The sequence below is a fragment of the Schistocerca nitens genome, chromosome 4 (genome assembly GCF_023898315.1).
Source record: "Schistocerca nitens isolate TAMUIC-IGC-003100 chromosome 4, iqSchNite1.1, whole genome shotgun sequence".
NCBI classification, from domain to species: domain Eukaryota; kingdom Metazoa; phylum Arthropoda; class Insecta; order Orthoptera; family Acrididae; genus Schistocerca; species Schistocerca nitens.
In genome coordinates, this window is record NC_064617.1 from 67,216,099 (window position 1) to 67,234,501 (window position 18,403).

General features: G+C 42.6%; 1 protein-coding gene across 3 annotated transcripts in view; it reads right to left on the reverse strand.

Moving 5' to 3' along the window:
- Nucleotides 1-18,403, reverse strand: part of LOC126251486 (PRKCA-binding protein) — a 100,718-nt gene that overhangs the window by 50,788 nt on the left and 31,527 nt on the right. For all 3 annotated transcript variants that reach the window (XM_049951938.1, XM_049951941.1, XM_049951940.1), the window contains one exon: nt 3,033-3,306. In XM_049951938.1, coding sequence (XP_049807895.1) covers nt 3,033-3,306 — 274 coding nt within the window. The remainder of the gene's footprint in view (nt 1-3,032; nt 3,307-18,403) is intronic.

An 18,403-nucleotide genomic window follows, 5' to 3' on the forward strand; every position in this document is an offset into this window, starting at 1 on the left:
TATGTCTCTACAATCCTCCTGAATGAATGATTTTTTTTTTTTTAAATGGTAAATTTAAAACTTAACTTTCTTTTTGCTGTTGCTTATTGCCACACCAAGCTAGATAGAACCCTTAGTGATTTGAAGTTGAACTAGAATTTTCTCGGTTTCTTGGCAAGATCTTTCACTGAGGTATGGTGCAGGAAGATGTACATTTCATGTAATGATCCTTTTATACACACACAAACTTCTATTAACTTTTAATTGTCAACATTTACACATTCTTTTTTGACTCAAAATGCAACAATCTCTGCTTCGCAAAATTTCCTAATCAAACCATAGTGGATCTTTTCTGTCCTTAAACCACTTAGTCTGCTTACTTCTACAGAGCTTGATTTACAATCAGTTTAAGCTAAACCCATAATTCCTCTGTGTCCATCAGACACGAAACTAAATGATGTCCACTCATAGTCTGAACAGGATGCTAACAAGTGCTTATCTGCTTTTTCCATTATAGGTACTCTCCTAGCCATCCTAAGTAACCACTGTTGCAATGATGACATCAGTGGATTACTCCTATTTCCTTTCTTGGGTATTGGTGTGACTTGTGCAACTATCCAATCTTTGTGTACAGATCTTTCATCAAGCAAGTGGTTGTTTATGATTCCTAAGTAAGGAGCTATTGCATCAGCATACTCTGAAAGGAACCTGACTTGTATATAATCTGGATCAGATATCTTCCCTTTCTTAAGTGTTTTAATCTGCTTTGCTGCAATAAGGATACCTAATTCTATGTTACCCACGTTGGCAGTTGTTCTTGATTCAAATTCTGGAATATTTACTGTCTCTTCTTTCATGAAGCAATTTCAGAAAACCATTTTTAGTAACTCTGATTTAGTGTCATTGTCATCAATAACATCACCATTGTCACTGCGCAGTCAAGGTATTGATTGCCTCTTGCAGTTGGTGTAGTTCACATACAACCAGAATCTCTGCCAGATTTAAAGAAAGAGTTTCATTGTGGAAACTATTAAAAGCATCTCACATTGACATTCATGCTGTATTTTCAGCTTCCGTACAACTCTGCCATTCTTGGGGATTTGGCATTCTTTTAAATGTGGCATGAATTTTTCGCTGCTTCTGCAACAGACCCACTTTGTGTAGCATGGGGTACAGTACCATCCCTTTTTAATTTATTTGGTATGTATCTCTAAATTTCCATCAAAACTATTTCTTTCAGTTTAAACCACATGTGGTCTACACTTACAAAGTCAGATTGGAAGGAGTGGAGACTGTCTCTTAGGACGGTCTCAAGTGAATTTTTATGTGCTTTTTTTAAATAGATGTATTTTTCGTTTATATTTGGTGGGTTTGGATGTTAAGGATTCAGTCTAGATATAAGAACCTTGTCATCACTAATCCCTTTATCTGTCATGATACACTATTTGCTCAGAATTATTTGTTGCTAAGAGGTCAATGTTTTCACAGCCATTTACACTTTGAATGGACTCCTGAACTAATTGTTCAAAATGCTTTTCTGAGAAAGCATTCAGTACGATTTCGGACGACATTTTATGCCTACCACCAGCTTTAAACATGTATTTTTGCCAATGTATCAGGTGTAGATTGAAGTTATCACCAACTATAATTGTATGAGTGGGGTACAAATTTACTGTTAAAATTTTGACATTCAAAGTGTCTTTACTTTTTACACTGTTGATTCCACTCTCTGCATGTTGAACCGCAGGCATTCATCACTGAACTTCAAAATATCACTTAGCCTAAGAAAACACTGTGCACTCCTGCACTGCTGAGTGGAGACTTCCTTTGAATGGTTCTACAACTGTTACAGTAGAATCAAATGGCTGATAAAAAACATTCTAACTTGAACTTGAGCTTCACCTACACTGGTTAGGTGTGTCCAAACAGTTTTGCAGTCAGACTCAATTTAGACCTCAACAGACACAACATTTTTAGATCTCAATAGACACAATTTTTTGTCAACTGCAGTATCTAACTAGTCTTTTCAATATACGTTCTTTTACCTCATTGATTATTGGAGCATTTTACTTCAGCTTTCATCCAGCTCTCAGTTCTGAGTATAATTTAAGCACAGGTTTCTTAGTGGATGGTGGGTCCAAGGACTTTGCAATGAATGCTTCTGCAATTTAGCCTTAACATTTTGATATTTGAAGTGTCTTTTTGCACAACCTGATTTCACGTCCTGCATACTGATTAGCCGGCATATGTCAGAGGACTTCAAAATACCACATAGCCTAAAAAGAAAAAGAAAAAGAAAAATTCCGGGTACAGTGCTGCAGATTGCAAGCACTGCTTGTGCCCCACAAGTGAGGCCAGCAGTCCTCACCACTTGTGCCAGCTGCCCATGTGGCACGATGGCTTCAGAAACAATGAGGCAGGCATCATTGGTGCCGACATGAGCCACAATTTTAAGATCCTGTTTGGGAGATTCTATACAGTCATGACTTCCACATCTGGGAACAACAAACTTCTCTTCTCCCATTACTGGCAAAGTAATGTCAAAATGAACTAACTTTACACTAAATAAAAATGTTACCTACTATTTTTTAATTATAATATTTCCAGTGCTTCCTAGTAGAATTGAAAGTGATTCATAAAATTACCATTACAAGGATAATTTCTGCAAGACAAAAGAACTTTCAAATTACCAGAAACTATTTTGTACGTATTCACAAAATTACATACTGTAAGCAGAGAGAGAATTGCCTTCACACATTCTGCGTGGAATAATATAAACTGGTGCTAATTATGGCTGTGAATGAACTGGTGAATCCCAAGCCCTGCCTTTTGTATGCTCACTTCTGATATCAGCAATCCTTAAAAATATTTGTCAGTTTTTTTACTGAACATTTAAAAAAATGTACTTTTCACGCCTTCTGCTCACACACCATGACAAAAGAAGATTGATCTTAAAATGAAGAGCTACTGATGCCAGTAGGAAATGAGCACCAATTTAGTTTTTAACCATATAAGAGGCAAAGAATATTCAGGTCCTCGAAGAACAAACTTACCTTTGTACACCTGCAAGAGGTCAAAAAAGGCACGTAGTACTCTTTTTGAATTATCCACAAGCCCACGGTACATATTCTCCGTCTGTTCCAGCTCTTGAAGTTTGCGAACCAAAGTGTCATTGCAGAGAATAGCTCTTGATAAACCCAGAGCATCAGCTGTGGCAGTACTCATGTTCTCTACCAAACGATGCTTCACTTTCTTCAGAATGATGTCCAAAGTCCGCCCTTGTTGTGGATCTGCATGAAGCTTGTTGTAATTTATTGTTACCTCGTCCTATAGCAAAAGAGTAATCACTTGAACAGGTACCATATGAACACTGTCAATGACATGAAGAAGAAAATAGACATGTCACAAAATTTTAAAAAAAGACAGAGAAAAATTAAAAGCAGCAAAGAAAAGGAATAGATTTAATGTAAGCAAAGTGAGTGGTGAGACCCAGCACATGTTGTAAAGCCACTTCAGCTTGTGTAGTTCTGAGAAACCAGTGTCTGGAGGGAAAATCCAAATGGCGCATGCGGTGAAACAGACATCGAGGTCACGACTGTCATGTTGTAGAGTGTGCTCTGCCATAGAATATTGTGTGTTGCCAGTATGCATGAAGCGTTCAGTGAATTCGAAAGTAAAATTCTATGTACCGACTTGACAGAAAATCCTAGGAAGTTCTGGTCTTACGTTAAATCAGTAAGCGGCTCGAAACAGCATATCCAGACACTCCGGGATGATGATGGCATTGAAACAGAGGATGACACGCGTAAAGCTGAAATACTAAACACCTTTTTCCAAAGCTTTTCACAGAGGAAGACCGCACTGCAGTTCCTTCTCTAAATCCTCGCACAAACGAAAAAATGGCTGACAACGAAATAAGTGTCCAAGGAATAGAAAATCAACTGGAATCACTCAACAGAGGAAAGTCCACTGGACCTGACAGGATACCAATTCTATTCTACACAGAGTATGCGAAAGAACTTGCCCCCCTTCTAACAGCCGTGTACCGCAAGTCTCTAGAGGAACGGAGGGTTCCAAATGATTGGAAAAGAGCACAGGTAGTCCCAGTCTTCAAGAAGGGTCGTCGAGCAGATGCACAAAACTATAGACCTATATCTCTGACGTCAATCTGTTGTAGAATTTTAGAACATGTTTTTTGCTCGAGTATCATGTCGTTTTTGGAAACCCAGAATCTACTATGTAGGAATCAACATGGATTCTGGAAACAGCGATCGTGTGAGACCCAACTCGCTTTATTTGTTCATGAGACCCAGAAAATATTAGATACAGGCTCCCAGGTAGATGCTATTTTTCTTGACTTCCGGAAGGCGTTCGATACAGTTCCACACTGTCACCTGATAAACAAAGTAAGAGTCTACGGAATATCAGACCAGCTGTGTGGCTGGATTGAAGAGTTTTTAGCAAACATAACACAGCATGTTGTTATCAACGGAGAGACGTCTACAGACGTTAAAGTAACCTCTGGCGTGCCACAGGGGAATGTTATGGGACCATTGCTTTTCACAATATATATAAATGACCTAGTAGATAGTGTTGGAAGTTCCATGCGGCTTTTTGCGGATGATGCTGTAGTATACAGAGAAGTTGCAGCATTAGAAAATTGTAGCGAAATGCAGGAAGATCTGCAGCAGATAGGCACTTGGTGCAGGGAGTGGCAACTGTCCCTTAACATAGACAAATGTAATGTATTGCGAATACATAGAAAGAAGGATCCTTTATTGTATGATTATATGATAGCGGAACAAACACTGGTAGCAGTTACTTCTGTAAAATATCTGGGAGTATGCGTGCGGAACGATTTGAAGTGGAATGATCATATAAAATTAATTGTTGGTAAGGCGGGTACCAGGTTGAGATTCATTGGGAGAGTGCTTAGAAAATGTAGTCCATCAACAAAGGAGGTGGCTTACAAAACACTCGTTCGACCTATACTTGAGTATTGCTCATCAGTGTGGGATCCGTACCAGATCGGGTTGACGGAGGAGATAGAGAAGATCCAAAGAAGAGCGGCGCGTTTCGTCACAGGGTTATTTGGTAACCGTGATAGCGTTACGGAGATGTTTAATAAACTCAAGTGCGAATATATTGCTTCCCCCTACTTATACCTCCCGAGGAGATCACGAATGTAAAATTAGAGAGATTAGAGCGCGCACAGAGCCTTTCAGACAGTCGTTCTTCCCGCGAACCATACGCGACTGGAACAGGAAAGGGAGGTAATGACAGTGGCACATAAAGTGCCCTCCGCCACACACCGTTGGGTGGCTTGCGGAGTATAAATGTAGATGTAGATGAAACAACCTCTGTCTACAGCCGTTCATCCTAGCTGATAACTTGGTTGTAGTTATGCCACTGTACAATTGAACTAGTTTTGCATAACAGCTGGCACATGACACCTGTTCTTTCACAGGTGGCTCTGCCTTTGTTAGTATATGTTTTTCCAGTTACAGTGGGGACAGACACAGGGCTAGGAGCCAAAGAGTAAGGAAATGGATGCATAAGGGACTTAGGGTCTGACAAAAGAATGGTATCTGAACAAATATGTTTGCCTTGAATGCCAAGGCTGTATGGAAGGAAATGTTTGACAAGAAAATGATGGAACTTTTATTTGTTTGTAGGTTTAATGTGAACAGAAATGTGTAGCTGTGCAAGGTGAACATGAGGTCAACATAAAAAAAAATGTGGCATCAAATATGGAAGAGGTCCAAGTAAAATTTAATCGGGAGAATGTGTTTAGAGTTTCTAAAAAACTTCAACAAGTCAACCTCACCATGAGTCCATAAGGCAAAGATGTCAACAATGCATCTAAACCGAACCAGGAGCTGAAGACTTATGGATCCCAAGAAAGCCCCCTTCAAACAATCTCTGAAAAGGTTAGCGTATGAAAGGGCCATCGTGGTTTCCATGGCCATCCCCCTGGTTTGTTTGCAAGTCAGTCCCTCAGAGGTATAGTAGTTAATGGTAAATATAAAGTTGACTAAGTTGAGGAGGAATGTTGCATAGGTTTGGAATCAAGTGGGTGCCAGTTTGGGTAATGTTCGGCAGCAAACAGACCATATGCATGGGGAATATTGGCATAGAGCGAGGTGGCATCAATGCTGACAAGCAAAGTGTGTGGTGGTATAGGGAGAGAGACAGATTTCAGATGATCTAGGAAATGGTTGGTGTCTTTAATATATGATTGGAGTCTCTAACCACCAAGGCAGAGATACATTCAGTGGATACTTTGAAGAAAGTAGTTATGGGCTGGCCAGGGTGGTGGGGTTTGTGGGTCTTAGGAAGAGGCAAAAAGGTGGGAGTGCACAGATTGGGTGAGTTAAGAAATTCTATGGATTGAGGTGTTAGTCCTTGTGTGGGCCCTGAGGTTTTAAGAAGGGAATATAGGTCAGTTTGTACCACAGGGAGAGGATCTTGGTGGCAGGTAGATCTCTTGTCTGTCAGGAGGATAATGATGAAGTCATCAGTTTTTAGGATACAAAGTTCCTGGAATTCTGCAGAGGAGAGGTTAGGATCAAATTGTAGGGTGGTGGGGTAACACTGAATGTTACGAATTATCACAAAGCTTGTAAGGTGTAATTTTGAAATAGTGGTGTTGGATCAAATTGGGATTGTGGTTGGAACTCTTCAAAGCAGGGTTCAATGTCAGGTTTTGAGACAGTGTTGCAAAGTGATACTTTCAGTGACTGGAATGAGGACTTCTTGGTAAGGTGGATGCAACATTTTATCTTGCATAGAGAATCACTGAGAGATGTAAAAGTAACTTCAGTGTACCCCAGGAGAGGAGTCATTGACAGATGCAGAAGTAACTTCAGGAATGTTTAATGGACAAGCACTGGGACCCTTGTTGTTCATATTGCATATTAATGACATGGCAGATAATATAAGTAGTAGCTACACACTCAGTCAGGCCTTAGTATGCAGAGATGACAGTGGTGGCCACGTGACATGAGTTGTTTTTGTGTGTGTGTGTGTGTGTGTGTGTGTGTGTGAGAGAGAGAGAGAGAGAGAGAGAGAGAGAGAGAATGAGAGAGAGAGAGAGAGAGAGAGAGAGTCATCTACAGAACTCTGGCAACATCAAGGTGTTGTCACAGAGACATTTACAAAATGATGTAACATGACTGGTTGCAACAGGCGCATAAAGTTGTGCATTCAACCCGGCAACTGTCAAGCATCTTCTTATAGTGACTTTGTAGGAATATGCAATTGGATGATCACATAGGTTCAGTTGTTGGTAAAGCAGGTAGCAGTCATTGCTTCACTGATAAAATACTGGTGAGAAGTTGTTTGTCTACAATAGTGACATACTTGTGTGACCAATACTAGAAAATTGCTCAGTTCTGTGGGACCCATATCAAACAGTTCTAAGAAGGGATATTGAACAAAGACAAAGAACTACAGCACATATGGTGACAGTTTATGGTTTAATGTGGCCAGAGGTGTGGATGGAGCCATCAGTGAGGTGGAGGTCAACATTCAGGAAGGTGCTGCATTGGGCAGAGGAGTACCAGGTAAAGCAAATGGGTGAAATGGTGTTGAGGTGATGATAGAATATGGTTAGGGTGTCTCGGCCCTGAATCTGGCTCATGAAGATATCATCAATGAAACCAAACCAGACTGGGGGGAGGGGGGAGGTTTCCTAAAGATGGCCCATAAACAGGTTGGCATACCTTCACTTCCAAGGGAAAGCAGTTTTGGGTCTGGATATAGTAGGTAAGGTTTATAATGAATGAGGTGGTGGATTTGGAGTTTGAAGGACTTTGGGAGAGGTAGTCTTTGATAGTGGCAAGTCCCTGGATATGAGGGATGCTAGTGCATATGGAGATGGTATCAGCAGTGATGAGTAAATATCCAGGAGGTAGAGGGGTGGGGATGGCGGAGAGTCAGTGAAGGAAGTGGTTAGTACGTGGGAGGCTAGGTTTTTGGCAACTCATTGGAGGTATTGGTCAAAAACAACAGAAATTCTTTCAATGGGAGCACAATAGCCAGCGACAATGTGGTCTCCAGGACTGTCGGGTTAGAGGAATTTGGGGAGCATATAGAAGGTGGGTATGCGGGTTTCTGTTGGGGTGAGGAGGGAGATGCACTCAGGTGAGAGGTTCTGGGAAGGGTCTATGGATTTGAGTAGGTATTGGAGATATGTTGGACATCTAAGATCACCCTGGCAGGAATCTGATAATTGGCTGAGGCTTTCCATCAAGTGATTACTGTAACTCATCACAATAGTATTGGTGCCTTTGTCTGAAGGGAGGACAATTAGGTCTGGATCTGTTTTCAGGTTGTGTATGACCGTCTTTTCTTCTGCCAAAATGTTTGTGGCAGGAACCAGGGGGAGCATGGTGAGGCCAAGTTGGAGGCATGGAATTCCTGGAAGCTGGCTAAGGGATGGTTAGATGGAAAGGGGGGGAGGGGGGTCAGTCACAGTTGGAGCGCAGTATGATCTGGGAGAGGCAAGGTTCAATGGTGGGATCAGGTTGGCTTTTTGGTTTTGGTTGGAGGGACTGGTGGCAAAGAAGTGTTTCCACAGTAGGGATCGGGAGAAGGAGAGTAGGACTGAAACTTGTGTGTGACTGATGTTTTTAGTGGAGAGCTTAACAACAGTGTTTAGGGTTTGCTTGGGCTCTGGGTTTTGTGGGCTGTTTGGAGGGAGTTTTGGAGGTAAATTGAAGACGTCAGCTAGGCAGGGCCTGGGTGCTATGAGGGGCTGACATGCGGTTCACTATGAGGAAGGACGGGTGTTGGCAGAAAGTGGTGCCCAAAGGCAAGAATAGGATGCTGACAGATCATGTCTGGAATGCTCTTCCAGCTGTTGGACTGCAACGGTTTCTATTTCAGAGATGTTGTGTATGAAGTGAGTATCACACTGTAACAGTGTCTTTAAGAGGGAATAGAGGTGGTTCTGGAATGTCTGGCCATTGAGAAGTAATAGGTCTATGAGGAATAGAGCCTGGTAGGTACAGGATGTAGGACTTGGTTTTAGCCGAGGAAAGGGATACTTTCCTGAACTTGTAAAGAAAGATGAAGCAGTGGTCGACTGGGATAGGGATGATGTTAGGAAACAGGAAATGACTCGGGAATGGGCGAGTTAAAACATTACATGCCCAATCTACCCACTCAGCACCTCCTGTTTTAGTCTTGTTTATCCTAAGACGTATACGCCGGGAAAGCATACATTCACATTTACGACACCTCTACAGGGAGGAGATGCTCTGTAGCTTCAAGCTGCTGCAGAAAGAACGCAACAGGAAAGCCAAATTGCTCAGCTCATTGGCTTCCCTCCAATGCTGCCGAGACAAGAACATCTTGCCACGATTTGCGGAATTAAGACACCCTGTGAAAACGAAGAAAACTGAACGTATTTTATGGCGAGCAGGGATGGCCATTGTCAGGGAACGCATTCACTACACATGGCAAGAACTGGACAAGAATGCACGCATCCTGATCGCATGTCACCTGAAAATGGCAGAAGCATTACCGGCACACACTTGGGAGTGGGTTGACTGCAGCTCTCACGCTGACAGTGAGGTGCAGAAACGACATGTTGCCGCAAAACAGATCGACAAATTCGGCAGACCCTCTGGAGCTCAGTCGACCCAGAAGGTGACAAATAGCACTAGAGCTATTGTAAATTTGACACATAAGGTGCTAGATGCAGACACAACTTCTGTCCTCACGAAAGGGTTGAACTTTGCACCTGTACCAAGGACCATACCGAAACGGGACATCAGCAGCAGCGTAGAGGAAGCAATCCGGGGCCTACCCAAGAAGGAAGCTGAGCAGATCCAAAGGGAGACCTGCAGGACCATCGACAAGTCACGACTCCCTAAAGCCAACATTACTGCGCCGGAGTGAGAGGCTATCCGCGCACTGAGGGATGATGCTGACATCATGGTCCTCCCAGCAGACAAGGGAAATGCGACGGTGCTGATTCGCACAGTCGACTACCAACAGAAAATCTGCTCTCTGCTGCAAGACCCAGCCTACAGGAAACTCAACAAGGATCCTACATCGACGATGACCAGGAAAACCGTGGCGCTACTGAAGGACTCAGATCTACCAGAGGCAGTGCAGAAACGACTGTATCCCAGAGCGCCAACGACACCGCGCCTGTATGGATTGCCCAAGATTCACAAAGATGGGGTGCCTCTACGGCCGATTCTGGACACTATCAACTCACACAGTTATGGAATGGCCAAATACCTGGCGACACTATTGAAACCACTGGTGGGACACAGCAATCATCACATGAAAAACTCCGCAGATTTCGTTAGAGTACTGAAGGACATCCGAATACAGAGTGATGACCTACTCGTGAGCTTCGACGTCACCTCCTTGTTCACGAAAGTACCACTACAAGACGCCTTGGCGCTCCTTAATCAGCACTTCGAGCCTGAAACAGTGAAGCTCTTTGAATATGCACTTACGACCACCTACTTCAAGTGCAATGGAGAGCATTATGAACAAGTGGATGGAGTGGCCATGGGATCTCCCCTTGCTCCAGGGATCGCGAATCTTTATATGGAACACTTTGAGGAGGTGGCACTACAAACTGCTCACCGTAAACCCAGGCACTTCTTCCGCTATATGGACGACACTTTCGTAATTTGGCAGCATGGCAGGCAGGCACTGGAGGAGTTTATGGACCACCTAAACGGCATACATGAGAATATCACCTTCACGATGGAAGTAGAAGAGAATGGCTGTATTCCATTCCTGGACATACTGATCAGGAAGAAAGGGGATGGCACGCTGGGCCATTCAGTATATAGAAAAAAGACACACACACACCTGTACCTCCATGCAACCAGCTGCCACCATCCGGCGCAACGCCAGTCAGTACTGACCACCTTGGTACATAGGGCGCACATCATTTGTGACAAAAAAAGCCTCTCAGACGAATTACACCACCTAAGAGAGGTATTTCGGAAAAACGGGTACAGTGAAACACAGATTGGCAGGGCCTTCAAGAGGAGACAGGCTGACAAATTTCAGCAAGAGGAAGTTAACAAGAGACTCGCCTTTCTTCCATATTTGGGAGGCTATTAAGAAAATCAAACATAAATACCGTCTTCCAACCACCGCAGAAGACGAAAGAGCTGCTGGGCTCAGCTAAAGACCCACTCAAACTAGACACACCTGGTATATACAGCATTGCCTGTGAATGTGGTGTACAGTACATTGGTCAAACGCAGCGCTGCATCTCTAAAAGGTGCAAGGAACACATCAGGCATGTTCGACTTGGACAGAGAAATCTGCTATAGCTGAACATAGCATCAAAGAAAACCACACCTTTGCTTTTGAAAACACCAGGGTGCTGTGCCAAGCCGGGAGCTATTGGGATAGCGTCATTAAAGAATCAATAGAAATACGGGTCCACGAGAATCTTGTGAACAGGGACGAAGGCTATCAACTGAGCGCGGCCTGGAATCCAGCATTAGCCGCAATACGCCAGGAACACAACAAGAACCGTCCAGCTCACAAGACGCGATCAGAATGCTCTGACAGAGACACGAACGGCGCACCTGCTTCCCCCTCCACCCCGCCCGCCGGCTCCTCTGGACCCAGCCTCCCGCGGCCAGGTGGTGGGGGGCACACCGAAGGTATAAAGGGACTGGCATCCGCAAAGTCTCGGCACTTCGCCAGAAGATGATGAGTATGTCACTCGTCGAAACGTCGCAGTTTGAAAACACCGCCACCCGGCTGGAAGCCCGAGAACTCTTCGCCAAGTTTTAAGTTTTCTCCTCATATGATGTTGCAAGTTTGCTGTGGTTCTTCCCATTTTTAATCTTTTAAAACAAATGGAGCATTGTACTTCACCGATACTACAGTTTGTAAAATACTTCCAGACTAGGGACGCCATCATCTTGTTGATGTCCGATGACAACAGCGAGAAACTAATTTATAGACCTGCAGTGGGCAGAAGGCACAAATGCTCCACACTGCATGTGCATGCATACTAGGCCACACCACATGGTAACATGTACATTACCGTCTTCATAATGTTGTACCAATTCTTATGCCATGGGTTTGTTGCTCATTTCTGTTGGCACTGTTATTAAAACGGTACAGGTCATTTTTCCCATTTTCTATTACAACCCAATATTTCAAAACAACGGAAATTTTATGAATAAAAAGTACTCATTTTTTTAAAAAAAAATGTTTATTTAAAAACAAAGTTTTTGTTTGCTGCTATGGCTAAACGATATTTTGGTTTTCTTGCCCAGTTTTTAGTAAAAATAAAAAATGCTTGTTGTAATCAAGGCCAAACAAATACCAAAAAAATTAAATTCACATCCCCACATCACCTTCAGAGCATGCAGTTTCCCACCGGCCACTACAATCATGCCAGCCCATATATCTGCCAACACTCCCTCCACTTACATCTACATATGCACTCTGAAAGCCATCATATGGTGTGTGGCGGATAGTACCTTGTACTACTACTAGTCGTTTCCTTTCCTCTTCCACTCGCAGACAGAATGAGGTAAAAACGATTGTTTATATGCCTTCATATGAGACCTAATTTCTATCTATCTTATGTTTGTGGTCCTGAAGCAAAATATATGCTGGCAGGAGGACGATTGTTCTGCATTCAGCTTCAAATGCCGGCTCTTTAAATTTTCTCAATAGTACTTCACAATAAGTATGTTGCCTTCCCTCCAGGGATTCCCATTTGAGCTCCTGAAGCATCACTGTACCACTTAGGTGTTTTTGAACCTACTGGTAATGAAACTAGCAGCCCATGTCTGAAATGTTTCAATCTCTTCATTTAATCCAAACTGGTGTGGATCCCAAACACACCAGCAGTACCCAAGAATAGGTGACACTAGTGTCTTATATGCACTCTCCTTTATAGATGAACCACACTTCCCTACATTCTCCCAATAAACTGAATCTGGCCTTTCACTGTCCTTACCACAATCCTCCCATGCTTGTTCCAGCTCATGTCACTTTGCAACATTGTTGTTGTTGTGGTCTTCAGTCCTGAGACTGGTTTGATGCAGCTCTCCATGCTACACTATCCTGTGTAAGCTTCATCATCTCCCAGTACCTACTGCAACTCACATCCTTCTGAATCTGTTTAGTGTATTCATCTCTTGGTCTCCCTCTACGATTTTTACCCTCCACACTGCGCTCCAATACTAAATTGGTGATCCCTTGATGCCTCAGAATATGCCCCACCAACCAATCCCTTCTCCTAGTCAAGTTGTGCCACAAATTTCTCTTCTCTCCAATTCTATTCAATACCTCCTCGTTAGTTATGTGATCTCCCCATCTAATCTTCAGCATTCTTCTGTAGCACCACATTTCAAAAGCTTCTATTCTCTTCTTGTCTAAACTATTTATCGTCCACATTTCACTTCTGTACATGGCTACACTCCATACAAATACTTTCAGAAACGACTTCCTGACACTTAAATCTGTACTCGATGTTAACAAATTTCTCTTCTTCAGAAACGTTTTCCTTCCCATTGCCAATCTACATTTTATATCCTCTCTACTTCAACCATCATCAGTTATTTTGCTCCCCAAATATCAAAACTCATTTACTACTTTAAACCTCTCATTTCCTAATCTAATTCCTGCTGCATCATCCGATTTAATTTGACTACATTCCATTATCCTCGTTTTGCTTTTGTTGATGTTCATCTTATATCCTCCTTTCAAGAGACTGTCCATTCCGTTCAGCTGCTCTTCCAGGTCCTTTGCTGTTTCTGACAGAATTACAACGTCATCGGCGAACCTCAAAGTTTTTATTTCTTCTCCATGGATTTTAATTCCTACTCCGAATTTTTCTTTTGTTTATGTTCAGATATTTAAATGACAGGACTGCAGGACTGTGTCGAGGAGCACACTGCTAATGTTGTATCCAAATAATATGGGTTTGTCTTTGCTATTCATCGGCATTAACTTTTCTACTTTTAGAACCAGCTGCCACTCATCGCCCCAACAAGAAACTTTGTAACATACTACAGTCACCCATCTTTGACACCTTTTCATACACTACAGCTTCATCAGTTAACACTGCAGATTGGTGCCCACGCTGCCCAACAGATCATTTATGTATATCGAAAAAATAGTGGTTCATCACACTTCCCTGAAGCCAATGGCCTTGCCACAGTGGTAACACCAGTTCCCGTCAGATCATCGAAGTTAAGCAGTTGGGCTTGGTTAGTACTTGAATGGATCACCGTCTGGGCCTGCCACATGCTGTTGGCATCAGGGTGCACTCAGCCTTTGCGAGGCTAATTGAGGAGCTACTTTATTGACAAGTAGCACCTCTGGTCATGAAAACTAACAACGGCTGGGAGAGCAGAGTGCTGACCACATGCCCCTCCATATCGGCATCCAGTGATGCCTGCAGGCTGAGGATGACACGGTGATCAATCAATACCACTGGACCTTCTGAGGCCTATTCGGGCACAGGAGGAGGACACTTCCCTGGGGCATACCTCACAATACCATTGTATCCGATGAACACTTGCCTTCGGGGACAACATACTGGGTTCCATTACTTAAGAAGCCTTTGAGCCACTCACATCCGGGAACCTATTCTGTTTTCTCACGCCTTCGTTACCAGTCTGCAGTGGGGTATCATGTGAAATGCTTTTCAGAAATCTAGAAATATGGAATCTACCTATTGGCCTTCATCTATAGTTCACAGTATATCATGTGAGAAGGACAATTTGTGTTTCACACGAGTGATGCTCTCTAAAACTATGTTCATTGGCCAGCCGGTGTGGCCAAGCAGTTCTGCAAACTTCAGTCTGGAACTGCGCGACCGCTACAGTCGCAGGTTAGAATCCTGCCTCAGGCATGGTGTGTGTGATGTCCATAGCTTAGTTAGGTTTAAGTAGTTCTAAGTTCTAGGGGACTGATGACATCAGATGTTAAGTCCCATAGTGCTCAGAGCCATTTCAACCATTTGAACCATGCTCATTTGTGGAGATAAGCTTCTCGGTCTCTATAAAATTTATTACATTTGAACTCAAAATGTATTCAATAATTCTGCAGTAAACTGATGTTGAGGATATTGGACTGTAATTTGGAGGGTCTGTTCTTTTAGCATTCTTATACAGGGTGTTACAAAAAGGTACGGCCAAACTTCCAGGAAACATTCCTCACACACAAAGAAAGAAAAAATGTTATGTGGACATGTGCCCGGAAACGCTTACTTTCCATGTTAGAGCTCATTTTATTACTTCTCTTAAAATCACATTAATCATGGAATGGAAACACACAGCAACAGAACGTACCAGCGTGACTTCAAACACTTTGTTACAGGAAATGTTCAAAATGTCCTCCGTTAGCGAGGATACATGCATCCACCCTCCGTCGCATGGAATCCCTCATGCGCTGATGCAGCCCTGGAGAATGGCATATTGTATCACAGCCGTCCGCAATACGAGCACAAAGAGTCTCTACATTTCGTACCGGGGTTGCGTAGACAAGAGCTTTCAAATGCCCCCATAAATGAAAGTCAAGAGGGTTGAGGCCAGGAGAGCGTGGAGGCCATGGAATTGGTCCGCCTCTACCAATCCATCGGTCACCGAATCTGTTGTTGAGAAACGTACGAACACTTTGACTGAAATGTGCAAGAGCTCAATCGTGCATGAACCACATGTTGTGTCATACTTGTAAAGGCACATGTTCTAGCAGCACAGGTAGAGTATCCCGTATGGAATCATGATAACATGCTCCATTGAGCGTAGGTGGAAGAACATGGGGCCCAATCAAGACATCACCAACAATGCCTGCCCAAACATTCACAGAAAATCTGTGTTGATGACGTGATTGCACAATTGCGTGCGGATTCTCGTCAGCCCACACATGTTGATTGTGAAAATTTACAATTTGATCACGTTGGAATGAAGCCTCATCCGTAAAGAGAACATTTGCACTGAAATGAGGATTGAAACATTGTTGGATGAACCATTCGCAGAAGTGTACCCGTGGAGGCCAATCAGCTGATGATAGTGCCTGCACACGCTGTACATGGTACGGAAACAACTGGTTCTCCCTTAGCACTCTCCATACAGTGACATGGTCAATGTTACCTTGTACAGCAGCAACTTCTCTGATGCTCACATTAGGGTTATCGTCAACTGCACGAAGAATTGCCTCGTCCATTGCAGGTGTCCTTGTCGTTCTAGGTCTTCCCCAGCCACGAGTCATAGGCTGGAATATTCCGTGCTCCCTGAGATGCCGATCAATTGCTTCGAACGTCTTCCTGTTGGGACACCTTTGTTCTGGAAATCTGTCTCGATACAAACGTACCGCGCCATGGCTATTGCCCCGTGCTAATCCATACATCACATGGGCATCTGCCAACTCCACATTTGTAAACATTGCACTGACTGCAAAACCACATTCGTGATGAACACTAACCTGTTGATATGCTTGATGCTAGTACTGTAGAACAATGAGTCGCATGTCAACACAAGCACCAAAGTCAACATTACCTTCCTTCAATTGGGCCAACTGGCGGTGAATCGAGGAAGTACAGTACATACTGACGAAACTAAAATGAGCTCTAACATGGAAATTAAGCATTTCTGGACACATGTCCACATAACATCTTTTCTTTATTTGTGTGTGAGGAATGTTTCCTGAAAGTTTGGCCATACCTTTTTGTAACACCCTGTATGCAGGAGTCACCTGCACTTTCTTCCAGTTGCTTGTGACTCTGCACTGGGTGAGAGATTCGTGATAAATGAAAGCCATGTAAGGTTTCAATGCAATATAGTACTCTTTGTAAAACCAATCTAGGATTCCATCTGGACCTGGTAACTTACATGTTTTGAAGTGTTTCAGTTGTTTCTCTACGTCACGGGTGCTTATCATCATAATGTCCTCTGTACATGAGTCTATACGATGGTCAAACGACAGTGTGTTTGTACAAGTCTACTGTGTGAATGATTTCTTAAATGTGGAATTTAAAACTTCAGATTTTGTTTGGCTAGTTTCAACTGCTACACCAGACTGTTCAACAAGAGACTGGATGGAACCTTTAAACTTGCTTAGTGATTTTACATAGACCAGAATTTTCTTGCGTTCTCAGCCAGATCATTTTCTAAGGTATGACGGTGGTACTAGTCTATGCTACAAGCACAGATATTTTCACAGATTCTTGAATCTCTACTAACCTTTACCTGTTGTCACCTGCATGTTCTCTTTTGAGCCAAGATTGCAACAGCCTTTGCTTCCCCAGCATTTTCTGTATATCATTGCTAAATCACAATGAGCCTTTTCTGTCTGTAATCCACTTACTAGGCATATACTTGTCCAGAGCACAATTTAAAATCTGTAAAAGCTTTTCCATAATTCATCTATTCCATCATACTGGAGCTAAATGATTGCAACTCATTGTCTAAGTGAGGTGCTCACAACTACTTATCTGCTCTTTCTAGCAGAAACACACTTCTAGTCTTCTTGACTCATACACACAAAGTGTTGATGCTAATTACAAGGGATTAGAAATTGATCCAATATTTCTAGATTTCTGGAAGGCATTTGACACTGTACTTCACAAGTGGCTTGTATTCAAATTGCATGCTTATGGATATCATCTTAGTTATCCGACTGGATTCACGATTTCCTGTCAGAGAGGTCACAGTTCATAGTAACTGACGGAAAGTCATCGAGTGATTTTGCTCCATTCCTCAAGGTAGTGTTATAGGCTCTCTGCTGGTCCTTATCTATATGAACTCTTTAGGAGACAATGTGAGCAGCTGTCGTAAGTCGTTTGCATATGTTGTCATATATCATGTAATACAATCATCAGAAGATCAAAACAAATTGCAAAACAATTTAGAAAAGATATAAGTATGGTGCAAAGTTTAGCAGTTGACTCCAAATAACAAAAAGTGTGAGGTAATCTGCACGAGTTGTGAAAGGAATCCGTTAAAATTCGGTTACATGATAAATCAATCAAATTTCAAGGCCTTAAATTCAACTAAATACCTAAGAATTACAAAGACAAACTACAAACAATTTACGTTGGAAAAAAACACTCAGAAAATTTTGTGGGGAAGGTGAACCAAAGACTAATTTATTGATAAAACACATAGAAGATAAAACAGATCTACTGAAGAGACTGCCTACAATACACTTGTCCGTCCTCTTTTGTAGCACTGCTGTGTGATGTGCGATTCTTACCAGATAGGATTAACAGCGTGCATCAAGAAAGTTCAAAGAAGAGCAGATCGTTTTGTATTATCGAGAAATAGGTGAAAGAGTGTCACAGGTGTGACACAGGATTTGGGGTGGACGTCATTGTTTAAACAAAGGTGTGTCTCATTGCGGCGGGATCTTCTCACAAAATTTCAAAGCCCAACTTTCTCCTCCAAATCCGAAAATATTTTGTTGA